Raw genomic sequence first — 22,133 nt, forward strand, 5'->3', positions numbered from 1 at the left:
TTGGACAAGAAAAATGCAAACTTTATTACGTAAATTTTGAACAATAAAGCTTATTGAACATCAAACAAAACAAATTATTGAATAATATTATAATATCAATTTGAACAGAATTATCAAATTTTTCCTCTATTTTAACATTCAAACATGGAATAATCCAACTCCTAAATCCCAACCAGTTGGGTACTAGCTTTCTAGTTTCTACAGAAGCGTTTTCTAAGAATAAACATATCCTAGATGCTATCTGAATTGCTTGACTAAGAGTGGTTTTCTTGGTAACTCCATTTCAGAAAATGGAGTTAAATTGGGTTAAAAATTTAACCTAACTCCATTTTAGAAAACTCTTCTCTTTAAAAACGCCGTTACATAAAATACGTGGAAGAACCAATTTGGTAACAATAATTACTACATGGCAAATTCACGAGAGAAGCAATCTTAAATCTAGGTTTCATTGGTTACATAGATAAAATATTGACAAATAGGCTAATACTAGAACATCAATGTAATTAACAATTTTTTTAATTTAGACAAAAGCTACGTTTCTTTGGTTATATAGTTAAAATAATGACGAGTAATACTAGAACATCAATGTAATTAACAAATTCTCAAGATAGACAATCTTAACAAATATTACACAATTTAATTAATAGTGAAAGAAGTTCATTATCAACCCTATACACAGCTTACAGGAGTATTTCTTGGTGGTGCGTAATTATATATTTAATTGAAATAAATTGTAATGAAATATAAATATCATAGAAATGATCATTTTACGTCAATTTTCATAAAGTAATGTTTCTAAATTTTGCAACATCAAATGATATTTGATGATTAATACAATTCAATTTATTTATTCATTTATTAGAGCAAACAATATTATAGTCAGAAAAGAAAAAACAGACTATTGCCCAAAACTTCTTCAATTTCCTAATTTTGTCTTGAATTTTCCAAATATAATGTAGGTTATGTCCATTTCAATGTATACACCAAATCATCAATCTGAATTTACAAATCAGAATAAAACAAACAATTTCAAATTTAGATGGAATGAATATAGAACTTCCGTAAAAACATGCAACAAACTACAAATTATGATGTTCCATCTTACGAAATAGTACTAGAATATAGATTTTCATAGTTGAGATAATCTTAGATCATAGGTGTTCAAAGTCAATCTTTACAAAAATGATTTTTATGTAAATTACTTATCAAAAATGAATATGTCTACTTTATTAAAACTGTATTATAAATTATTTATAAAAACTGTAGAAATGCGAAAAATGCTAGTTTCTGCATCATAATACCAAAGCTATTTTCCTATTGAATAATTGAATAATCTTATGAATAATTGACAAAATAATTCAACAAATAGGAAGGAAGACGTACAGTATAGTTCAAAAATATACTCCATATAAGTTGTAGGTAGATAATATAAGATCATCAATATTCTTATCAAGTAATATTCTAATCTACATTATAACATCTAATATAAAATTCTCGTACAGTATCTACCGAGCATTAAAACAGTAGATATGTCTGTCGAGATTTCTAATAACATTTTCATAATTATTATAATTTTAGACATCAACACCAATCCATGTAAAACTACTTTTATTATAAAGGAATGTATGTTTCAGAGTAACATATATTTTCATAGGCGTGCGCATGGGGGTCACCAGGGGTACCACGGTAACCCCATTGGCAAAAATAATAAAACAAAAAATTTAAATCCAGGAAAGAAGAAGATTTTCCCCCAAGTGTCATGGAGTGGATATCCTGGCTCGGAAAATCATAAAGAGGAGCAAGATACAACAACCTTCACACTGTTCTAAAAATGTTTGCCACCATCCCAGTAACCGCAGTTGCTCGTGTGCGTGTGAGGTGGCTTTTCTACACTGAGCTGCTTAGAAATCAAGTCAAGATCAAGGATGGGCCAATACTTATTACTGCCTTTCATCGAGGAACATCTGACTAAATACGCAACATCAAAAGATACCATAGATGAGTTCAATATGAAGGTGCCTGACAAACCAAGGATGATGTAGAAACCAATTTTGTAACTCATCAAACACATTTAGATTTGAATATCACTCCATCAACATTTTGTAGATTATTTAATCAATTATTTCCCTAAAGTTAACTGTAGATTTTGTGTATTATGATAGATGATGAGATTAAACCTATTCGTTACTGACACCTCCAGTTTGTCAGTAGAGGGGGTAGGAAAGAAATTAGCGCTTGATTATCTGGGGAAAATGTCTCTTCCACTTCTGACTTCGTCTCTGTTGAGCATGTGGCTTAAGCCTAAATTAATGCTATTCGTGAATTAAATGTTAATTAATTAAATTTTATCGGGAACCAGTGAAAGAATATATGAAGTCATAGACTTCTACTAACATTGTGTGTAGCCTATTTAATGAGCTAAATCTATAAATCTATTCCATACATAGATAAAAATCTATTCCATCATTAAGTTAGCTCGCATTTCATATCTTATCTGATTTTTTTCTAATCATTCTCGGTTGGAGGGGGCCCCCCCTTAACCACCCTCTTAACTGAGAGTAAAATTCCCAGACCTCACTGCCTGGTAACCCCATTAATTAAGGTCTGCGCACGCCTATGTATATTTTCAATTAACAATTCAACTTCAATAAATTGATATTACTTTTAAAATGCCACATAAATTCTACTATAACACCAATGTGATATCATCAGAACAAAATTTTCCTTAACATACTACATACATCAACATACAACATACATTAACATCAATATACAACATACATTAACATCAACATACATTAACCTAATTCTCCTAATTTGAAGTGTGATTGTTTAGAAGATTTAGAACCAATAACACGTATATTATACTTTTAAAAATTAGACTAATCTGTTTAAATTCTCAATGTAAATAATTAATCAAATCTCACTTTTGTATGAAAGATAATTATTTAAAATAGTTTATTGTAGCATTTTTCCATCAAGCTAATTTTAAAAATTTACCTTAGTAAATTAGATTGTATTGTTTACCCTGTAAATACCCAGTAAAAACTATTTTATTTTAATCTTTTTTTCTATCTTCAATTTTAGCTGAAAATTATTTATCTGAATGTTTAGTAAACTATTTAATATTGTCATTTGAAATCATTGTCATTTATCATCAGATACATGATGAGCTTATTCGATATTGAACACAAAATTATATTATTTCGATTATAAAAATGTATAAAAAGAGATCATACGAGATCTAAATGTAACAATCTCAAGAAACAGGCTGAAGCAGCCTACTTGATCAGACTTTGTATTTACTGAACCAAAGTTCAATTTCAGCATTTTATTAAATATTTAATAAACTGATTAATACTGATAAATAACTTAAATAATATCTACTATAAATGCTTTTATATTACTAACAAAAATAATTTGGCCTATCAGTAATCTTATAAACTTTTATTGATTACCATTTTTATAAAATAATCAATATTATTAATATATCTTTTAACGATTCAAACATTTCATTATAGTAAACTGATTATTACTGATTCACAACTTGAATAATATCTACTATAAGTGCTTTTATTTTACAAACACGAAGCATTAGGCCTATCACTAATCTTATAAACTTTTAATGATTACCATTTTTATCAAATAATCAATATTATTATATATTTGGATAGATATTACAGGTAACGTACATATATAATAATAATAGAATAAAGCTAAATCTACAAGGAAAATAATACAGAAAGAGAATAAGATAAGTCAAAACTTACATTTTCTAATGCCGCTCCACACTCTCGCCAAGTGTGTACAAACGACGAAAAGCGCGAGAGTGTGGATGGTCTCCATGCCAGCGCTCGCCTTCAATATTGCCTTTGCTCCCAATTTTTGTAGAGACGAGACGAGGGAAGGCGAGTGTCCAGCATCCACACTCTTGCCAGGCCCACTCTCGCATTGCAGTGTGGACGGCAAGACTTGGCGAGAGTGTGGACTAGGCGTTACATTGAACATTTAAAAAAGTTCAATGTGCTACCAACATCATCGTATCAATAAATTCAAACATTCAAGTATATCTGAAAGATATACTGTCGTCATTCATGCCATTCAAAAATGTTTTAAGCCGGATATCCATACATCACTATAAGTAAACAAACAGGTCCGGTACAGTAAGAATATTTTAATTATTATGCGTTTTAATGGGACTATTCATACTCGTTAGGCCGGGCTGAGTGGGAATATTCCCATTAGAATTCATGAGAATAATATTGTCACTGCACCGAACACGTCAACTGATACTGATGCGTGGGGATTCGTCTCAAGCAGGCAACACCAACACCGTATATAGTATCAATCAACATTTCCGTGTTTCGTGAATTTTCAAGTTTCCCCAATGTCATTAATTAAAGTATGAATATTAGTAAATCTCTCCAGTGCTAACTATAATTGGGAGATATTCTTTGATAAGTTAGCCAACAATTATGTTAGTTTCGTTTACTACACAGATTCGTCTATATCTGTGTGTGAAAAATATTAAATTCGTCTATGTGTTCATATTTATGTAAAAATTCACAAATTTGTTTTCGTGTATTTTCGTTTCTTGGCTTAAGTATTCTGTTGATATTTCTAGAAAAAATTGTTTTGAATAAAAATTAATCAGTTCGCGTGTATCATCCTACTAAAATCTTCAACTTGTGTTATCCGATTAATAAGTGCGGATTCATTCATATCAGTATCAGAATAAGTAATTCTGAATCAAATTTTCAAAAAAAAAAAAAAATATCACTTACGTTAACTGATAGTACTGAGTGGGAATCAGTCTCAAGTATCCTTACAAAAATCAAGCCATTCAAGAGTCTGATATAGATTCACTCCTGGCATACTATCATCATGCTTATGAAATTCGAAACAATTGGCCATTTTGCTTATGTGTAAAGGAATACTGAAAAATCACAGTTAGTTGTTTACCTGAAAGTTGTTTACATTTAGTTGTTTATCAAAATCGATAGTGATCTTGTATCTTCTAATAGATAACGAACTGCTAAAACAGATGCTGAGGCCTTCCAAACACTAGGCCTACTTATCAGTCCAGTGAAGAATCAAATTAAAGGCAATTAAAGTTAGCAGTTGTTCATTTATGGAAGCAGACTTAGAACCTCTTTGGGAATACTGAAGGGTTTTGATTACTTGTTTGTAAAGCTTGTCTTTGTCTGAGTCTTTGGTTTAAAATTCAGTCTCATCTTCAACCTGCAAAAGAGATTGATTTTATTTATATTGTATTCTAAATTAAAATATAAAGAATAAATAAATTAAAACATCCTGCACAGTTATAAATTATCATAATAAATTATTGATGAATGGTCTTTGGTTAAGCGACGTTTAGATTAGTCAAGTTACTTAAATTCAAGTTTTGTGTAAAATGAATGTATTTTGTAGACTTGAAGTCAACTTTAAAGGACATAAATTTGAATCGACTATACCAATGTATACAGACCCTTCTTCAAGTTTGAATCTTGAAGGTACAATCCAACCTACAAATGGGTAAATGAGATAAAAACAGTTGTCAGTCAATGTAGAATGTATAAAAACAACAAATCAGATAGGGTTTTCAAACCTATACTTTTGAGCTTATGAAAACTTGAATTCAAGTTTTCAAAATTACACATTCAACTCAAACGTTCAAAAAACTTGAACTCAAGGGAACGTGACTAATAAAATTTAAACTCTACTTTAATGACATATATTACATATTTGGAATGTTGTATAAATTGAAACGGTTTTGCGCATAAGCAATTTCAAAAGTTATAATTGTAGCCCACATAGTCAAATGGGATAAACAGCCTTTACAACCAATTAGTTCAATGAACAATTTTACATTCTTTTTTCTTATTTTGAATTAACTTTTTTCTCATTAGTATTAGAAATATTTTTCAAGTTTAAAATTTCTTCATCAAAGGTTATAAATGTTCTATTTTAAATTTTTGAATATGTGTTGTTTTCATGAACTTCTAATGACTTGCAAGATCTTACTAGACTTTTTTACTTTTTTGCATAAAAACTTGAATTAAAGCAAAATTAGTGGCATCCCGACACATATTCATAATTATAATTATAGTGGGGCCACATTTTTTTTCTCATATCAGCAAATAATCAATCAATCGTATTAATACTATATAAATAATTGTAGCTTATATGCTTTTTGTAATCATGTCTATATTTTGAATAAATTCCTCTGGCAGTGTTGTACACTCGACCAGAGAAATTATTATTATTAACCTTAGAGATAAACTTGTATACAAAACTTATAAGGGATACTTTTATATAAGTTACAAAAAATGACTTTTGTTGGTGGGGAGTCCCTTGCGGGAAGGTCCCACCTCGCCTGAATATATAATTTAAGACGTCAATGGGCCCCTTAAGACTGTCATACTAAATTGTAATTTCATTTTTAATGAATGAAAATTAATATTTTCCTGATGAATGAATAAAAAATTTAAATTCATATCCTTTTTAAGGGATAGATATGGAAATTAGAAGGTGAATATTTAATGAACTAATAAAAAATGCAGCTTACTTGAGCAGCCGGTGCGTTAATGTCCATTTCTTCGGGTTGATTTTTATCTTCCATGGGGTCATCATTGTTATTATTGTTGTTGTTATGTATGAATCTAATATAATAATCAAAATTCATGGAGCAATCAAACTCGCCAACAGTTTTTCTGTAAAATTCCTCGATATCTTCCCTCCATTTCTTGTTGAATAGCTGAAAGAATAACAATAATATATATTAAAATTGTTTTTCATTTTTATAGCCTAATTTAAATTTATTCGAAACCAACAATTCAAAGTGTATCAAATTATTTTTTTTTTTATTTAGTACAGTTGCTTTTTAGGAAATTATCCTATAGCAGGTTGGCATTATTTACAAAATTCAATTACAAAAGCAAACAAATCATTACAGAAAATATAGATCACATACTAATCTAAAGAGTTCATGACAATAATGTCTTAAATGAAAAATTTCATGGATATCACACTCATCACAGTACAATCAAAAGAAAAAAATCATAGTTCCTCAAATCATTGTTGGCACTTTAGACAGTCAAATCCACATCTTACTCGTTCAAACAGAATGAGCGAATTTTCAAGCACTGCTCCACAAAGGTCGATAAGATCCTCATATCTCGTGTCGTTAGTGTGGCGTGATTGCGGATCACGAGGCTAGGATCCAGTTCCTCAAATGCCGGAACTCTGCCGATGAGCCATGCTCGCGGTGCTGCATACTGTGGGCATGAGAATAGCACGTGCTCGACTGACTCCAGCTGTTGCAAGTTGCAGATGGAACACAACTGATCGGCTCTGATCTTATGGATGTTGCCCCTACTTGTGAGGTTGAATTGTCGTCTCGTGGCAAGTCGCAGCTGTATCATCAGCCTGATACAGTGAAAAGGCAGATTAAGAACGAAGTAAGCAGCCTCAGAATCATCAACTCCTCTCGGGACGTCAAAGAGGAGCGAAGCAGATCCATTGCACCTCTCAAGATCTTGAACTCTGAGCCTCATCTTGAAATCATGGAGTATGACCCTTTTATTCATCTGCCATTCTCGAACATCTCTGCTGAAGATGAGCTCTCCCCTGTTGACACCCTCCAGCAGCAACTTCAACTGGGACGCCCAATTATATCTGTGATCAACTGCACCCAGTCTTATCAACTCAGCCTGTCTAATGAAACAAATTTTTGGGAGACGATCATCATCCATTTTCAAAATCCGGATAACCCAGTTAATAGCTGCAGCAAAAATTAGGTAGGAAATGCAAACCTCCCCGACCTCCATGCGCAATGCTGCATTCGGGGTACACTGAGGCAAATGAAAAATCCTTCTGTAGAAGCTGGTTTGCACAGTTTCAAACTCATTCAAGAGTCGTAATCCCCATATGTGTGCACCATATAGTAGTACTGACTTGACCAATGCCATAAATATCTTCTTAATGCAAGAAATGGAGTTGGTTTTTGATTTTGCCAATGTTGAAATTGCATGACCGGCGGCTAGCCTTGACTTGCGAATGGACGCTCTAAGAGAAAGGTTTCCAAAAGAAGAACTGGAAATGGTGGATCCAAGGTAATTCAAAGTGTATCAAATTGAATAAGGCAGAGTCAGAATTAAATAAAGTCAAAATAAAGTTTAATACAGTTACACTTTAACCAATGTACCTACTAGGTACCTTGACTATTAAATAGCTATTTATAAATATTATATTATAGTTAGGCACTATAGATAATCTTCTATAGTGACATTCACGTTATAAGTCGACTTCTCGGGTTCACATGGGTTTCCTATCCTTGTCTGTCATGAGAAAAAGCAGACAGCTCTATCCTTTTCCAACTCCGCACTGTTACCAAATCAATTATTATTATTAAACGAGAATCCAAATTAAATGCTGTAATTTTTTATTATTAATTAAATGTAATATTTACCCGGTTGTCAATATTTGCAGTAGCAGAAGTCTTCGGGGTGAATTAAAACATTAATTTAATTATTGTGCAAAATACTATAATCATAATATAATTATGACATTGGAGGAAAAATTTGGATTTTCGTTTTATAATAATAATTAATTCATAAAGCATTTGAATGATTGCAATATCTCAGTAATTTCCATCTATTACCAAATCGTTTTTTTATTGTTTAAATTATGGAAGAATTATGTATATTGGTCTAAAGCTTCACAATATTTTTCTTCATAAACTAGTACCCTTTTAGATCCATTTATTCTACCAGTGTTTGTTCTACCAGTCACGAGGTAGCGAAAAAACCCATTTAGGGGAATCAATTCCGAAAAAGCTTGAGTTTTAGTGCAATGGTTTGGTGTTTTAAACAACTAAAACACAAAAATTGACCTTCTATCTTTTTAATGGGTACCCTAAACCTCGCATTTTTTGTTCCTTTTCCAGGTTCCTGCTATTTTCGCCAAATGAAGCAATCGGAAAGAAAAGATCACTCTGACCTTTTTTACATAATACTATTTCGAATAAGATTAAATCATTCGGAGCTCTCTATCTTCTCTTATAACCGAGTAACAATAGAATTTTCCAAAAAAGTGTTATGTTTTAGAAAAATCTGAACCTGGAAAATCTGAATCTGTTTTTAATCGACTATATCATCTGATTTTTACTTTCCTTGCCCTATTACCATAGGTAAGGAAAGTATAGCTTTCCAAAAAATTTAAGGTACCCCAATTTCAAAATTTCTATACGTTTCAAGGTCCCCTGAGTCCAAAAAAGTGGTATTGGTCTGTATGTGTGTGTGTGTGTGTGTGTGTGTGTGTGTGTGTGTGTGTGTGTGTGTGTGTGTGTGTGTGTGTGTGTGTGTGTGTGTGTGTGTGTGTGTGTGTGTGTGTGTGTGTGTGTGTGTGTGTGTGTGTGTGTGTGTGTGTGTGTGTGTGTGTGTGTGTGTGGTGTGTGTGTGTGTGTGTGTGTGTGTGTGTGTGGTGTGTGTGTGGTGTGTGTGTGTGTGTGTGTGTGTATGTGTGTGTGTGTGTGTGTGTGTGTGTACAGGATATCTCATCTCCCAATTAACGGAATGACTTGAAATTTGGAACTTAAGGTCCTTACAATATAAGGATCCGACGCGAACAATTTCGTTCGAATGCAATTCAAGATGGCGGCTAAAATGGAGAAAATGTTGTAAAAAACAGGGTTTTCGCGATTTTCTCGAAAACGGCTCCAACGATTTTGATTAAATTCATACCTGAAATAGTCATTAATGAGCTCTATCAACTGCCACAAGTCCCATATCTGTAAAAATTTCAGGAGCTCCGCCCCATCTATGCAAAGTTTGATTTTTAGATTCTCAATTATCAGCCTTCATATACAATTTAAACGAAAAATTCCAAGTGGAAAAGATTGATCATGAAATTCTCTGCAATTAATGTCTAGTAATTGTAATAAGTTAATTTTTCGTTTAAATTGTATCTGAAGCCTGATAATAGAGAATCTAAAATCAAACTTTGCATAGATGGGGCGGTGCTCCTGAAATTTTTACAGATATGGGACTTGTGGCAGTTGATAGAGCTTATCGATGACTATTTCAGGTATAACTTTAATCAAAATCGTTGGAGCCGTTTTCGAGAAAATCGCAAAAACCCCGTTTTTGACAACATTTTCGTCATTTTAGCCGCCATCTTGAATCGCATTTGATCAAAATTGTTCGTGTCGGATCCTTATATTGTAAGGACCCTACGTTCCAAATTTCAAGTCATTCCGTTAATTGGGAAATGAGATATCGTGTACACAGACGCACATACATTCATACACACACACAACACAGACCAATACCCAAAAACCATTTTTTTGGACTCAGGGGACCTTGAAACGTATAGAAATTTAGAAATTAGGGTACCTTAATTTTTTTCGGAAAGCAATACTTTCCTTACCTATGGTAATAGGGCAAGGAAAGTAAAAAGGGGGTGTGCTTGCAATTTATATTGTAGTTATTGTAGTAGTAGGCGCGCTTAAGGACACCTCAAGGATCAAAATTTAAAACACTCATAACTTTTGGCACAATGCTCAGATTTCATCGTACTACACTTCATTCTTCTCGGCTCGTCAAGGCGGTTCAAAATCATGCATCATAAGTAAAATTCGGTCGAAAAATGGAAAATTTATTGTTGGGTGTACTTAAGGCCATATTCCAATACACAAAAAATGGCCAAAAATTTTGATCCTTATCAAAAGAATTTAAATTTTGATCCTTGAGGTGTCCTTAAGCGCGCCTCTCTACTAGGAAATACTGAAATGAAGTGCATCTAACGGGTGATTCCCATAGAACATAATCTCATGAACTTATGTCATTGTGCGAAATATCAATGTGAGGACAATGTAGTTGGTGATGATGGTTGAAGCTGAAAATTAGGTGTTTTTCACAATACAAGGAGCATTGTTGTCAGGTGTACCTGGAAATCTATATAAGATAGAGCGCTCTACCTGATCTCAGATTGTAGAGAACAAAAATACGCACAGAGGGATTTTGAATTATACATCTAGATGGTAACAATCGGAAGATATTGTTGATGAAAAACTAAAATTCATCAAATTTGATTTTTTCTTCAAATTTCACTCATTTTTGAAAAATCATAACTCAGTACTAATTGAAGATAGAGAGTTCCGAATGATTTCATTTTATTCAGAATTTTATAATCTAAAAAAAAGGCAAGAGCAAATTTTCCTGTCCGACTACGAGATTTGGCAGAAATAGCTGAAAACTGAAAAATGAGCCTATAAAATACGAGGTTTTTGGGCCACCCTGTATCAAGAAAAGGAAATTTTGCATGAAGAAATTGGTTCTGGACTTCTCTTATGTACCCAAATAATATATTAAAAAATCAGAACTACAATATAAATTACATGCACCAATGTATATACAGTGACTGGACTATAACCCTAAGGCCGGGTTTCATCAGGAACTAAACGCACCGTTAGAGAAAGCGTAAACTTCAATTAGCCCTTAACTGAGAAAATCAGATTTTACCACACGCCATTAGAGCTTCTTTTGAATAATTTGTCGTTTAAGAGTTAACTGCCCAATCTTGGTCAGTTGACCTCTGTAATTTTGTGTTAAGGAAACATATGACACGACACTATGGCGGAGATTTGTTTACTGGTGAGTCGAAAGTCGTTTGTGGTATGCTTATATTTATTACAGTCTATCCAAGCTGTGGGTTGATACACTACCTCCATAAACAGAGCCATAGTGCATTCTGGTGACGTAAACACAGGTAGGGCTCCTAGACCGATAAAAACACTAGCTGATATAGATCAGCTGAAATCATCGAATATTTATTGGTGTAGGAGCCCTACCTGTGCTGACGTCACACGAATGCACTATGGCTTTCTTTAGGGAGGTTGTGGTTGATATGAATAATAATTTATAGTATTCAGGAGCATATTTAAATTTTCTAATGGTACTTAACGTGGAGCGCTTAGGTCTAGGGACAAACTAATTCCGCTAGATCACTCCAGCTATACTATTCACTTGCTGCCCGAGCATAGCAGGCGTAAAACCGTGCTTTAAAGGTACACATACCAGCGGCTATTATTGTGTCTATAAAAGAAGTTTAAGCATCAACTTTATTCATCAAGAACAGCGCTACAAGTTGCTATGAATTTGAAGACTATAGAACGGAAATTGAATGTGAAAAAGAAGTTTAAAATGCATAAAAATTTTAATTTTTTTCGGATTTTCAAAAACAAAGTTGACGTAATTTTTGCTATATTGAAAAGGAGACTTTGTAAACAATATGTGCCTTCACCGAGTATGTAAGGGTGGGAAAATGAAAAACAAGAAATGATCGTACTGGTTTTTGATAATTTAAACAAAACAATAAATTATTTGTACAAATTAGAATTATAATTAGAAATAACGAAATAATAATAAATAGATGAATATTTCAAGGGCTACTCGCTTGGCTGCTAGTGAAGATTAAATTTGTTGTGGTTATGGAAAAATTAAATATTTTTCTCAAATTTTTCTGACCAGTAGTTTTTGTAGGGTATGTGTACCATCTGCCTCAAGAAAGTGACTTTCGAAGCCCTATTGTTAGCTAACAGAAGCTGATAAAAATATTTCAATTGCATAGATTATGTTCTGAGAACCTGTCTAATAGATTAGAAAAAGAAGAAAGTTTTTTTTTTTTGAAAAAAAATATTGAATGCACAACCTTAAGAGCAAATTTGTTATCATTTTTATCCAATTGATCATACAAAAACATATATCAATAACCTATAACTAACCTGGGTAAAAAATTAAACTATGTTCAATAAACTCATTTATATTTGAAATATAAGTTAAGTTGAGTCCCTGTAATTTATTTGACATAGCACGAATCTACTCCTTCAATATTTTGTATTACTATATTTGAAAAAAGGTATACTATACTATATCTTTATCTGATGATCTCCCAAAAATTGATGATTTTCTAGGTTACGTTTTCTGGTAGACACACTGTTCGCTCATTGTAATGGCAGCTCACTGCCATTTTGATCTACTCTGATCTATCGTTTAGTAACTAGTAACGCGGCGTTAGTTTTGACATGTTTTCGCTGGTGAAATCAAATTTCTTAATCTTTCGTTAAAATCATCAGTTAGAACTGGATATTACTAAACGAAGCGTTAACGTGATATGGTGAAATCCACCCTAAGATAAAACATTCTTCGGAACTAATATTTGCGATTCAAGCAATTAACAGAGGATATGAATCATCACTACTTTTATACACACACAAGCATAAGCTTTAGGTTTTTCATTTGTTTTTTATTTCGATAAAAAGACAATAGTTCATTAATTAAAAGAAATCATAGAAAAATATTTACCTTCTGAGCAGTTCTCCATTCCTCATCCTTTTGTTTGAGACGGCCCAGTAGCACGGGCACACCTAATACAGGGTGCCGTTTCAAATATTCATAAATTTTTGGTGCTACGTCTCCGTACAACCTGTTACACAAAAAGTCATTAATTTATAAAATTAATATATAATACAGAGTCTTTCAAAAAGAACTCACAAGTTCTAGGTATAAATTGAATGAGTAAATTAAAGAAAAACTACATCATCAACGAAAGAGATAACCTTTAAGTTTTGTTTAAAATCAGTACACTTCAACATGGGATCCCTGCACAAACCGAGACGATATTCAAGCTCTCGCCATGTATTCACCAACATATCAGGTGTAACTGACCCAACCGCCGTCACGAATCTTCCACGTAAATGGTTTTTGTCTCGGATTTTATCACTGTACACAACATTTTTATGTGTCCCCAAAAGAAAAAGTCCAGAGGGGTTAAGTCCGGGGCAATTGGGCCAGCTCTATCCACCTTCCCGGAAAGCGAATGTCTTGAGCCGCGCGCACATGATTACTGTAATAACCATGGCGCCATCTTGTTGGAAAAACACAAGCCAACTGCAGGAGGACAAAACTTAGACAGTTGCTGAATCAAACACCACAAACTAGAATAGTGTAAATCACTTTTTACAGATTCTATGACACATTAAAACTAGGGAGTTATTTTTCAAACACCCGGTATAATAAAGGGAAGAATCGGCTTATACATGTACGGGATAGGAAATTCACGAGTGACGAATCATCACGTCTCAATTACTGAACTGATTAACTTGAATTTTTGCATATAGATTCTTAATTACCGAGGATGGTTATAGGCCTATTTTAGATTCTTTAAAATTTCAGTTTGTCAAATTAGACCTTGCGTAGTACGGGTCATCTGCTAGTATAATATGAATTGAAATTAAGTGCTGAGCATAAATAAATAACATTTTTAAGTACTGTATATTCTAATACAAAATCAAGTATTAAATTATGAGAATTTCCTTTTTGTACACCTCTTAAACTCTAAAATTGGTTGAGTCACGAGAACAGGTTCGACTAGTGAAGAGGACATTGACAGACCTAGGGTTGGCTGCCCTGTTCAAGTGGAACAGCGCATGCGCACTTCTCTGTTCCTCTACTCGTCTCCACAATTCGAAATATATTCTCCTGATAAAACTATCTATATAAATTAATAGAATATAATATCATAGCTAAACACGTATCAATTTTTCTTAACATGAGCCTCTGATAATGAGAAATAACATTGAGAGTGAATACAACAGCATTATTAAAGCAAATTTTTTTGGAAAAAAACTTCAAATTGAAATTAATGAAATTGGTTGACAATTTCAATTTGTGTTTTCACTATGGAAAAAGTGCCACAACATCACACACAACACAACTGTTATGTTAAAAAGCAAATAGTTTACTGGAAGAAAGAAGAAATAATAAATAAATGAATAATATAATCAATGATGAATATTATAAGAGGCTACAACAACTGCTCACAACACAAGTCATCTTATGTTGACAGAGCCAAAAAATGCTTCAATTAAGTTGATACTTTAATCCATTTTAAAAAGATGTTGAATTATTGTAAGCATTATTTATGCAATCTTCATCAAATTGTAACTGTTTTTTGCCAATAAATTAAAGTTTACATCCTAAAAAAAGCAAAAAATGTTAACAAATTCGGCCAGATAGCCGAGTCGACTAAGGCGTTGCACCCTTCAGTCTGCTAGTGCTACCTGGTCGCGGGTTCGAATCCCATCGAATAGGCATGGACGTTTGATCATCTCTTCAATCACCCTCGCACTTCCCATTAAGCTCATGTGGGCATCACCCACAATAAAAAATAAAAATGAATACATTCTTGATAAAATTTGTTGAATGAGAATTGATATTGTGGAATTTCTCCATAATCTCCATAAATGTGGACGTGACAAAAATAAAACGGTGTGTTTCAGTAACTGAATACAATTGAGGGATAATGAATTACCGTCTTATAGCAGTCATAATAAGAGGAGGAGACCCTCCTCCAATAGTATCGTCCAATGTGTAGTTCTCTTGTTGATAGATGGTCATCCTTCGTAGTTTTCTGGCTTGATATTCCAGCAATCGCATCAGGTTCAGGTTAGTCTCCATCACCACATCGATCTGCCAACATCGGAACAAAGAATATGAGAATAATTGGAAATGAGAACAACTTACAACTATAAAAGAAACACTAACTAGCAAAACTAACAAACTAACGAGAACTAACTGTATCTACTTCAAATCATTTCAAAATTTTTATTCGCAATTCAAACAATTGAGGGTCCTGCCAGCTCCGAAGGTTTATCGGCGGGAGCCCAGTTACAAAACAACGAGTTAAAAAAGATAAATGAACTTAGACAAATAAATATGACACTTCAAAGATTTTTGTTTCATTACTTTAGCTTGTACAGGGTGGTGCAGAGGAAACGCATGTTGGCAGACAGCCCATACTATGCAGTTTCAGTCGCTATGGAGCGTACAACATCGTGTGTCCACTGTCAAGCAGTTTTTTTGGAAACAATGAATCTGTAGTCACAGTGCAACGTCTTTTCCGTCAATATGGAATTTCAAATGGAATTTGTGTTTCAAAAATGAGAATTGTGAGGGAAAATATTTAATGTCATCAGAGTTCGATGATGAAATATTTCAGAGTTGGACGTCCAGGTGCAGTGCCTGATCGAAATACTGTACTCTAAATGGTTGCAGCGTTTAGAATTACTGGTTCTGTGATGGAAAAGAAACCACCTGGTCTTCCACGTTCAGTTCGTACTCTGGAAAATGTAGACCGAGACAGAACGGCAGTTGTTACTAGCCCTAGACTAACGACTAGATGACATAGTCGCAGGACTACACGACTTTGACTCTATGTCTACATTTTCCGGAGTACAAACTAAACGGGGAAGACCAGGTGGTTTCTTTTTCATCACAGAATGAGTCTTATGTTGCCAGTGCCAAATATTTCATTGATAATATAGTTATACTCAAGTTACAATCAATTTCTATTTGTATTGTATACTAGCCGTCAGGCTCGCCATATCCGTCTAGCCAGGGGGCTCCGCCCCCTGGACCCCCGACTAGATCGTCCAAGAATGAGATCAGCAGGCTCGTTTCGCTCGCCTGCATTTTTCATTTGAGCATTTTTATCATATGTTAGGACGATCCAGTCGGGGGTCCAGACTAAGCGTCTGGCTAAACGGATATGGCGAGCGAAGCGAGCCTTACGGCTAGTAATATAATATTCCCAGGAATAGCTCTGATTGAAGTAGCAGTGCCCAATCAATTTTTCCGCGATAAATGCATTTCAATCTTCAACTTGGTGCCAACCTAACAAAGTCAACTCAACTTAATGCCAACCAGACAAAATTATTAATTTAGTTACCAGTTAAAAACTGTTTCGAAGAGGTACTCTCTCTAGATTATAGTTCAATATTAACATATGGTATGGACATTTTTCAATTATAATTAAGAGAATAAGAAGAATATACATGCTAAAAGACTTTAAACCCTTAGAAACCACCCTTAGAGTTTAAATATTGCCAAAAGATTTCTTAGTGCGCCTCTAAAGGGCCAACTGAACATACCTACCAAATTGGAACGTTTTTGGTCCGGTAGATTTTTAGTTCTGCGAGTGAGTGAGTCAGTAAGTCAGTCAGTCAGACAGTCAGTGAGTGCCATTTCGCTTTTATATATATATATATATATATATATATATATAGACTCTGCTATAGTAATTATATGTAATTTGATTATTTAATTCTCGGAATTTGATTGAAAGTGAAGCAACATAACCTACCTTTTAGACATTGGCTTACTTCAATCAAAATTCGGAAAGGGAACAGTTTTTTTTTTTTTTTTTTTTTTTTTAGATTACGTCCTAAAGACTCCAGTCATGGAGTATAAGACAAGTCATGTTATTACATAATAATTCTAACACTAAGTAGTTCAACCTAGTTTAGGTTTGAAAGGAATTCTTGTACACTATAAAAAAAGCTCTATCAACTAAATATTTTTTCATTTGTTTTTTGAAAATCTTCAAATCATCATTACTTTTCAAGATTTGAGGTAGCTTGTTATAAAATTTCCTACCAATATAATCTGGTTTTTGTTCAAATAACCTACTATTGTGACCCATTATATGATAATCTGCTCTGTTTCGCGTATTATACTCATGAACATCTGAATTCTGGATCACACCACTCGTTTTCACATGCATTACAACTTCATATACATACAAAGATGGCACAGTTAATAGACCAAGCTTTTTAAATAAAGGCCTACAAGAGTCTAACCTATTCACTTTCTCTATACATCTGAGTGCCTTCTTTTGAATCTTAAACACCCTGTCCATATTTTGTTGAGATGAATTACCCCATACTAAAATAGCATACCTAATATGAGATAGTATAAGTCCATGGTAAGCAGTTAACAGTAGTTTTTTATCATTCAGCCTAGCAAGCTGCCGCAGGACAAATACCCCAGAAGATATCTTATTACATATCCTCTCAATGTAAGGATGCCATGTTAATTTCCTGTCCAATAAAATTCCCAAGAATGCTACTTTCTCTTCTTGGTCTAATTCATTTTCCTCTACAAACACATTTATTTCTCTATCCTCTACTGAAATTATATTTACTTTTGAATTGTAGGAATTGACATTTCTTACTATTTATTGTTAATTGCCTTTGCTTCAAGAATTGGAAAATTGACTGTACTCCAGTAAAAGCATTTATTTCTAGACTATCTAATAAATAATTGTTAAAGATAAGCGATGTGTCATCAGCATACAACAGAGCTCTGTGATCTTTCAACTCTTTTGGTAATTGGTTCACATACAACAGAAACAGTAAGGGACCCAGAATTGATACTCCATATATATTTTCTTTGATAGAAAAGGTACTCCAGCCTGGACCTCCAGTTTTTGAGATTTAATTTTTACTATTTCATTCCCATCCACCTTGGTAAGCTCAACACACTGGTTTCTACCTATGAGATATGATTCAAACCATTTTAGTTCTATACCATTCACACCTACAGTTTTTAGTATTTCCAATAATATTCTATGGTTCACACAATCAAAAGCTTTGGATAAATCAAGAAATATTGCGGCTGCCTTCTCACCTGAATCTATTATATCTATTAGTCTTTCAACAAGGGATACTATTGCAGTCTTAGTAGATTTCCCTTTCTGGAACCCATGCTGTTCATCACATATGAAATTAATTTCTTCCAGGTGCATCAATAACCTATTTAAAACTACTCTTTCAAAAATTTTACTTATTACATTTAGAATACTAATGGGTCTATAATTTTCAACTCTTTCAGAATCACCGCTCTTGAAAATTGGCAAAATTTTTCCTTGTTTCAGATCATCAGGGAAAATACCCTGCTCTAGTGAAGTATTAAGGAGATGCAATAAAGGGTCCAGTAATTCATTTTCACATTCTTTTAAATTTTGCTTGAGACCCCATCCAATCCTACTGTTTTTTTGTTATTCAAATTTTTTATTATTCTTGACAACTCATCTCTTGATAATGGATGAGATTTAAATACCTTTTCAATTGGCTAAGCATTTAATGTAGTTGTATTATAAGTATTAGTGTTCAGTGACTTTTGGAGATTATATGCAACCGTTGATAATATTTATTGAAAAAGTTACAAATGTCTATACTATCATCCATATAATTTCCATGTTCATCGATTATCCTAGGGACATTAGTAACTGTATCTTTTTGAGCTGCTCTCCTATTTCTATTAATTACCTCCCAAACAGCAGAGTTAAAATTGGTACTAGTTGTTAATATTTCAGCTGTTTTCTTACACTTAGCTTTCCTCACTTCTTTTGCATAGTTTTTCTTTAGACATTTGTATTTGACTTCACTCGGAACATCCCTCACTAATTTAAATTCCTCATAAGCTTCCCTAACAATATTTCTTTGAGTAAGAATATCTTCAGTTATCCAGTTTTGGGCTAGGCCTGTTGATCCTTTTCTAATCATGTATTTGATTTGTGCATTGGCTAATGTAAATGAATAAATAAATAAATATGTACAAATATGTATTTGTGATTTTTGACAATAGATTAGATTAAATTCAAGAAAAGGATAGCGCTATCTGCTTTGTCGAATGATAGACAAAGATAGATTGTAATTTGACAGTTTGAAGGTACCTCGAAGCGTTGGTCCTCAATACCGAAGACAAGCTCGTCATAGGGTGAGAGGGGCGGGGGCTTGTCTGCGTCATCATCAGGCCACACGGGGCTGCACCGCCATTCGTCATTCAGCACCTCGTCACACAGTCGTGTCCTACCGCTGCACACCTCTTGCACTCCCTCTGATAGCTGCTCCTTTTTGCATGCCGTGGAACAGTAGCTGGGGCCTAGGCGCGGGCAATCTGACAAAATAAATGAATGAATGATTAAATATGGATAGTAAATAGACTAGTAGTTCTGTGAACAGTAGACCTCGCGCAGTTATAAACCACAGCCTCCTAAAAAATTATGAGTAAATTATGTCCTGTCCTGTCGTTTCGGCGAGATATTGGTGTGTAAAAACTAATGGCTGTTTGGGTTGTTGAACCGACAATGCTAAAAATTTGTTGTAAACAGCTATATGCTACTATCATTAAAAGCTTACCGAGTTGAAAGCAGAGAAGAGTCGGGAGAAAATACTATACTATTTCGAGTTATCAATTGCAGGCCTCATTGAATGCAATTAACCACACGACAGCTGATTTTTTTACCAAGTTACATTGAGACATTTAATTGCATGCAATTTATAATCCACTCGACAGCTGGTTTATGACGGATAATTCTGATTTTTACTCTAATATTGGTATATGAAGGAGGCTCATTTTCCTTTTATATTATCTTGAAATTCAAAATTTTCCAAAAACCTTGTATATACGTCGACGCGCAATTTAAAAAGGAACATACCTGTCAAATTTCATAAAAATCTATTACCGTGTTTCGCCGTAAATACGCAACATATAAACATGAAAACATTCAAACATAAAGAGAAATGCAAAACCGTCGACTTGAATCTTAGACCTCACTTCGCTCGGTCAATGAATAAATAAATGAATAAATGGCTGATTAGCTTGACGTGTCGACAATACCAATAATCTGTTGAAAACAAAAGCTAATTTTCCTACAAGAAATACTGTCCGCCCGACAGAAAATACTATGCTACTTCAAATTATTAATTGAATGCTATTAATAATACTATAGTCTGTCTTTTTTCTTTAGGGCTACTTTTAATATAAATAAAAATATTAAACTGAGTAAATCATTTTGTCACAACATGCTTCGGCTACTAATGCCATTTTCATTTTATGTAGTGACAAAATAAGGGTACTCAGATTTTTATTCCTATAGTCTGATTTTTACAGTGATATTGAACTATGACCACCTCCTTTTATATTAACCTTGGAATGCAAAATTTCAAAAAACCTTATATACATCGACGCGCAATTCAAAAAGGCACATATCTGTCAAATTTCATGAAAATTTATTGCTGAGTTTCGCCGTGATGCGGAACACACAAATGAACATACCATACAAACAGACATAGAATATATGTATATAAACATAAAAAGAAATGCAAAACCATCGACATGAATTTTAGATCTCACTTTGCTCGGTCAAAAATACTGTTCAAAAGAAGGAACACTCGTCGCTCTTGGCAAAACGACATGCTTACCATATCTTACACAAAACATACTGCATACCTGCTGTACCCTGTAACCGGCGGAGGCCACGGACCGAATATAATAATATTATCGGGTCACCTCGCTGGCTCAGGTCTGGTGTCAGATCAGAACTGATCAATTTCAGGGCCTCTGACCACTATCTCCGTAAACAAAGTCATAGAGCATTCTGGTGACGTCAGCACAGGTAGGGTTCCTACACCAATAAAAACACTACCTGATATAGATCAGCTGAAAACAACAAATTTTTATTCGTGAAGAAGCCCTACCTGTGATGACGTCACCAGAATGCACTATGGTTTTGTTTACGTTTTTTCAGGTAGTGCTCTGACACAACCTAACGACTGCTTTTTAGACAGCCGGGACCATGGAAGACTATGGAAGCCTCACTTTTTACAGACATGTTCATTACTTTCCTTGACCTATTACCATAGGTAAGGAAAGTATTGCTTTCCGAAAAAAAATAAGGTACCCCAATTTCTAAATTTGTGTGTGTGTGTGTGTGTGTGTGTGTGTGGTGTGTGTGTGTGTGTGTGTGTGTGTGTGTATGAGTGTATGTGCGTCTGTGTACACGATATCTCATCCCCCAATTAACGGAATGACTTGAAATTTGGAACTCAAGATCCTTACACTATAAAGATCCGACACGAACAATTTCGATCAAATGCAATTCAAGATGGCGGCTAAAATGGCGAAAATGTTGTCAAAAACAGGGTTTTTGAGATTTACTCAACGATTTTGATCAAATTTCTACCTAAAATAGTCATTGATAAGCTCTATCAACTGCCACAAGTCCCATATCTGTAAAAATTTCAGGAGCTCCGCTCCATCTATGCAAAGATTGATTCTAGATTCCCAATTATCAGGCTTCAGATACAATTTAAACAAAAAAATTCAAGTGGAAAAGATTGAGCATGAAAATATCTAAAATTAATGTTCAGTAACATTTTCACTTAAAATTGAAAATAAGCTCAAAATTTGAGAAATTGTGATAATTCAATTGCAAACTGTTGGCAACTG

The 22,133-nt window shown here is 33.7% G+C and overlaps 1 protein-coding gene across 6 annotated transcripts in view; it reads right to left on the reverse strand.

Annotated features, from left to right (window-relative positions):
• LOC111046923 (paired amphipathic helix protein Sin3a) overlaps positions 1-22,133 on the reverse strand; it is a 69,617-nt gene continuing 47,484 nt past the window's right edge. For 5 of the 6 annotated variants that reach the window (XM_039440086.1, XM_039440085.1, XM_039440083.1 and 2 more), the window contains exons 11-15: positions 19,576-19,799; positions 15,373-15,530; positions 13,365-13,485; positions 6,569-6,757; positions 4,774-5,241 (exon numbers count right to left, since the gene is read on the reverse strand). In XM_039440086.1, coding sequence (XP_039296020.1) covers positions 5,218-5,241; positions 6,569-6,757; positions 13,365-13,485; positions 15,373-15,530; positions 19,576-19,799 — 716 coding nt within the window. In that variant the 3' untranslated portion in view covers positions 4,774-5,217. Of the gene's footprint in view, positions 5,242-6,568; positions 6,758-13,364; positions 13,486-15,372; positions 15,531-19,575; positions 19,800-22,133 lie in introns of all 6 variants that reach the window. The other variant, XM_039440082.1, reaches the window with a different exon arrangement.

Source organism: Nilaparvata lugens, chromosome 13 (assembly GCF_014356525.2).
Source record: "Nilaparvata lugens isolate BPH chromosome 13, ASM1435652v1, whole genome shotgun sequence".
Classification (NCBI taxonomy): domain Eukaryota; kingdom Metazoa; phylum Arthropoda; class Insecta; order Hemiptera; family Delphacidae; genus Nilaparvata; species Nilaparvata lugens.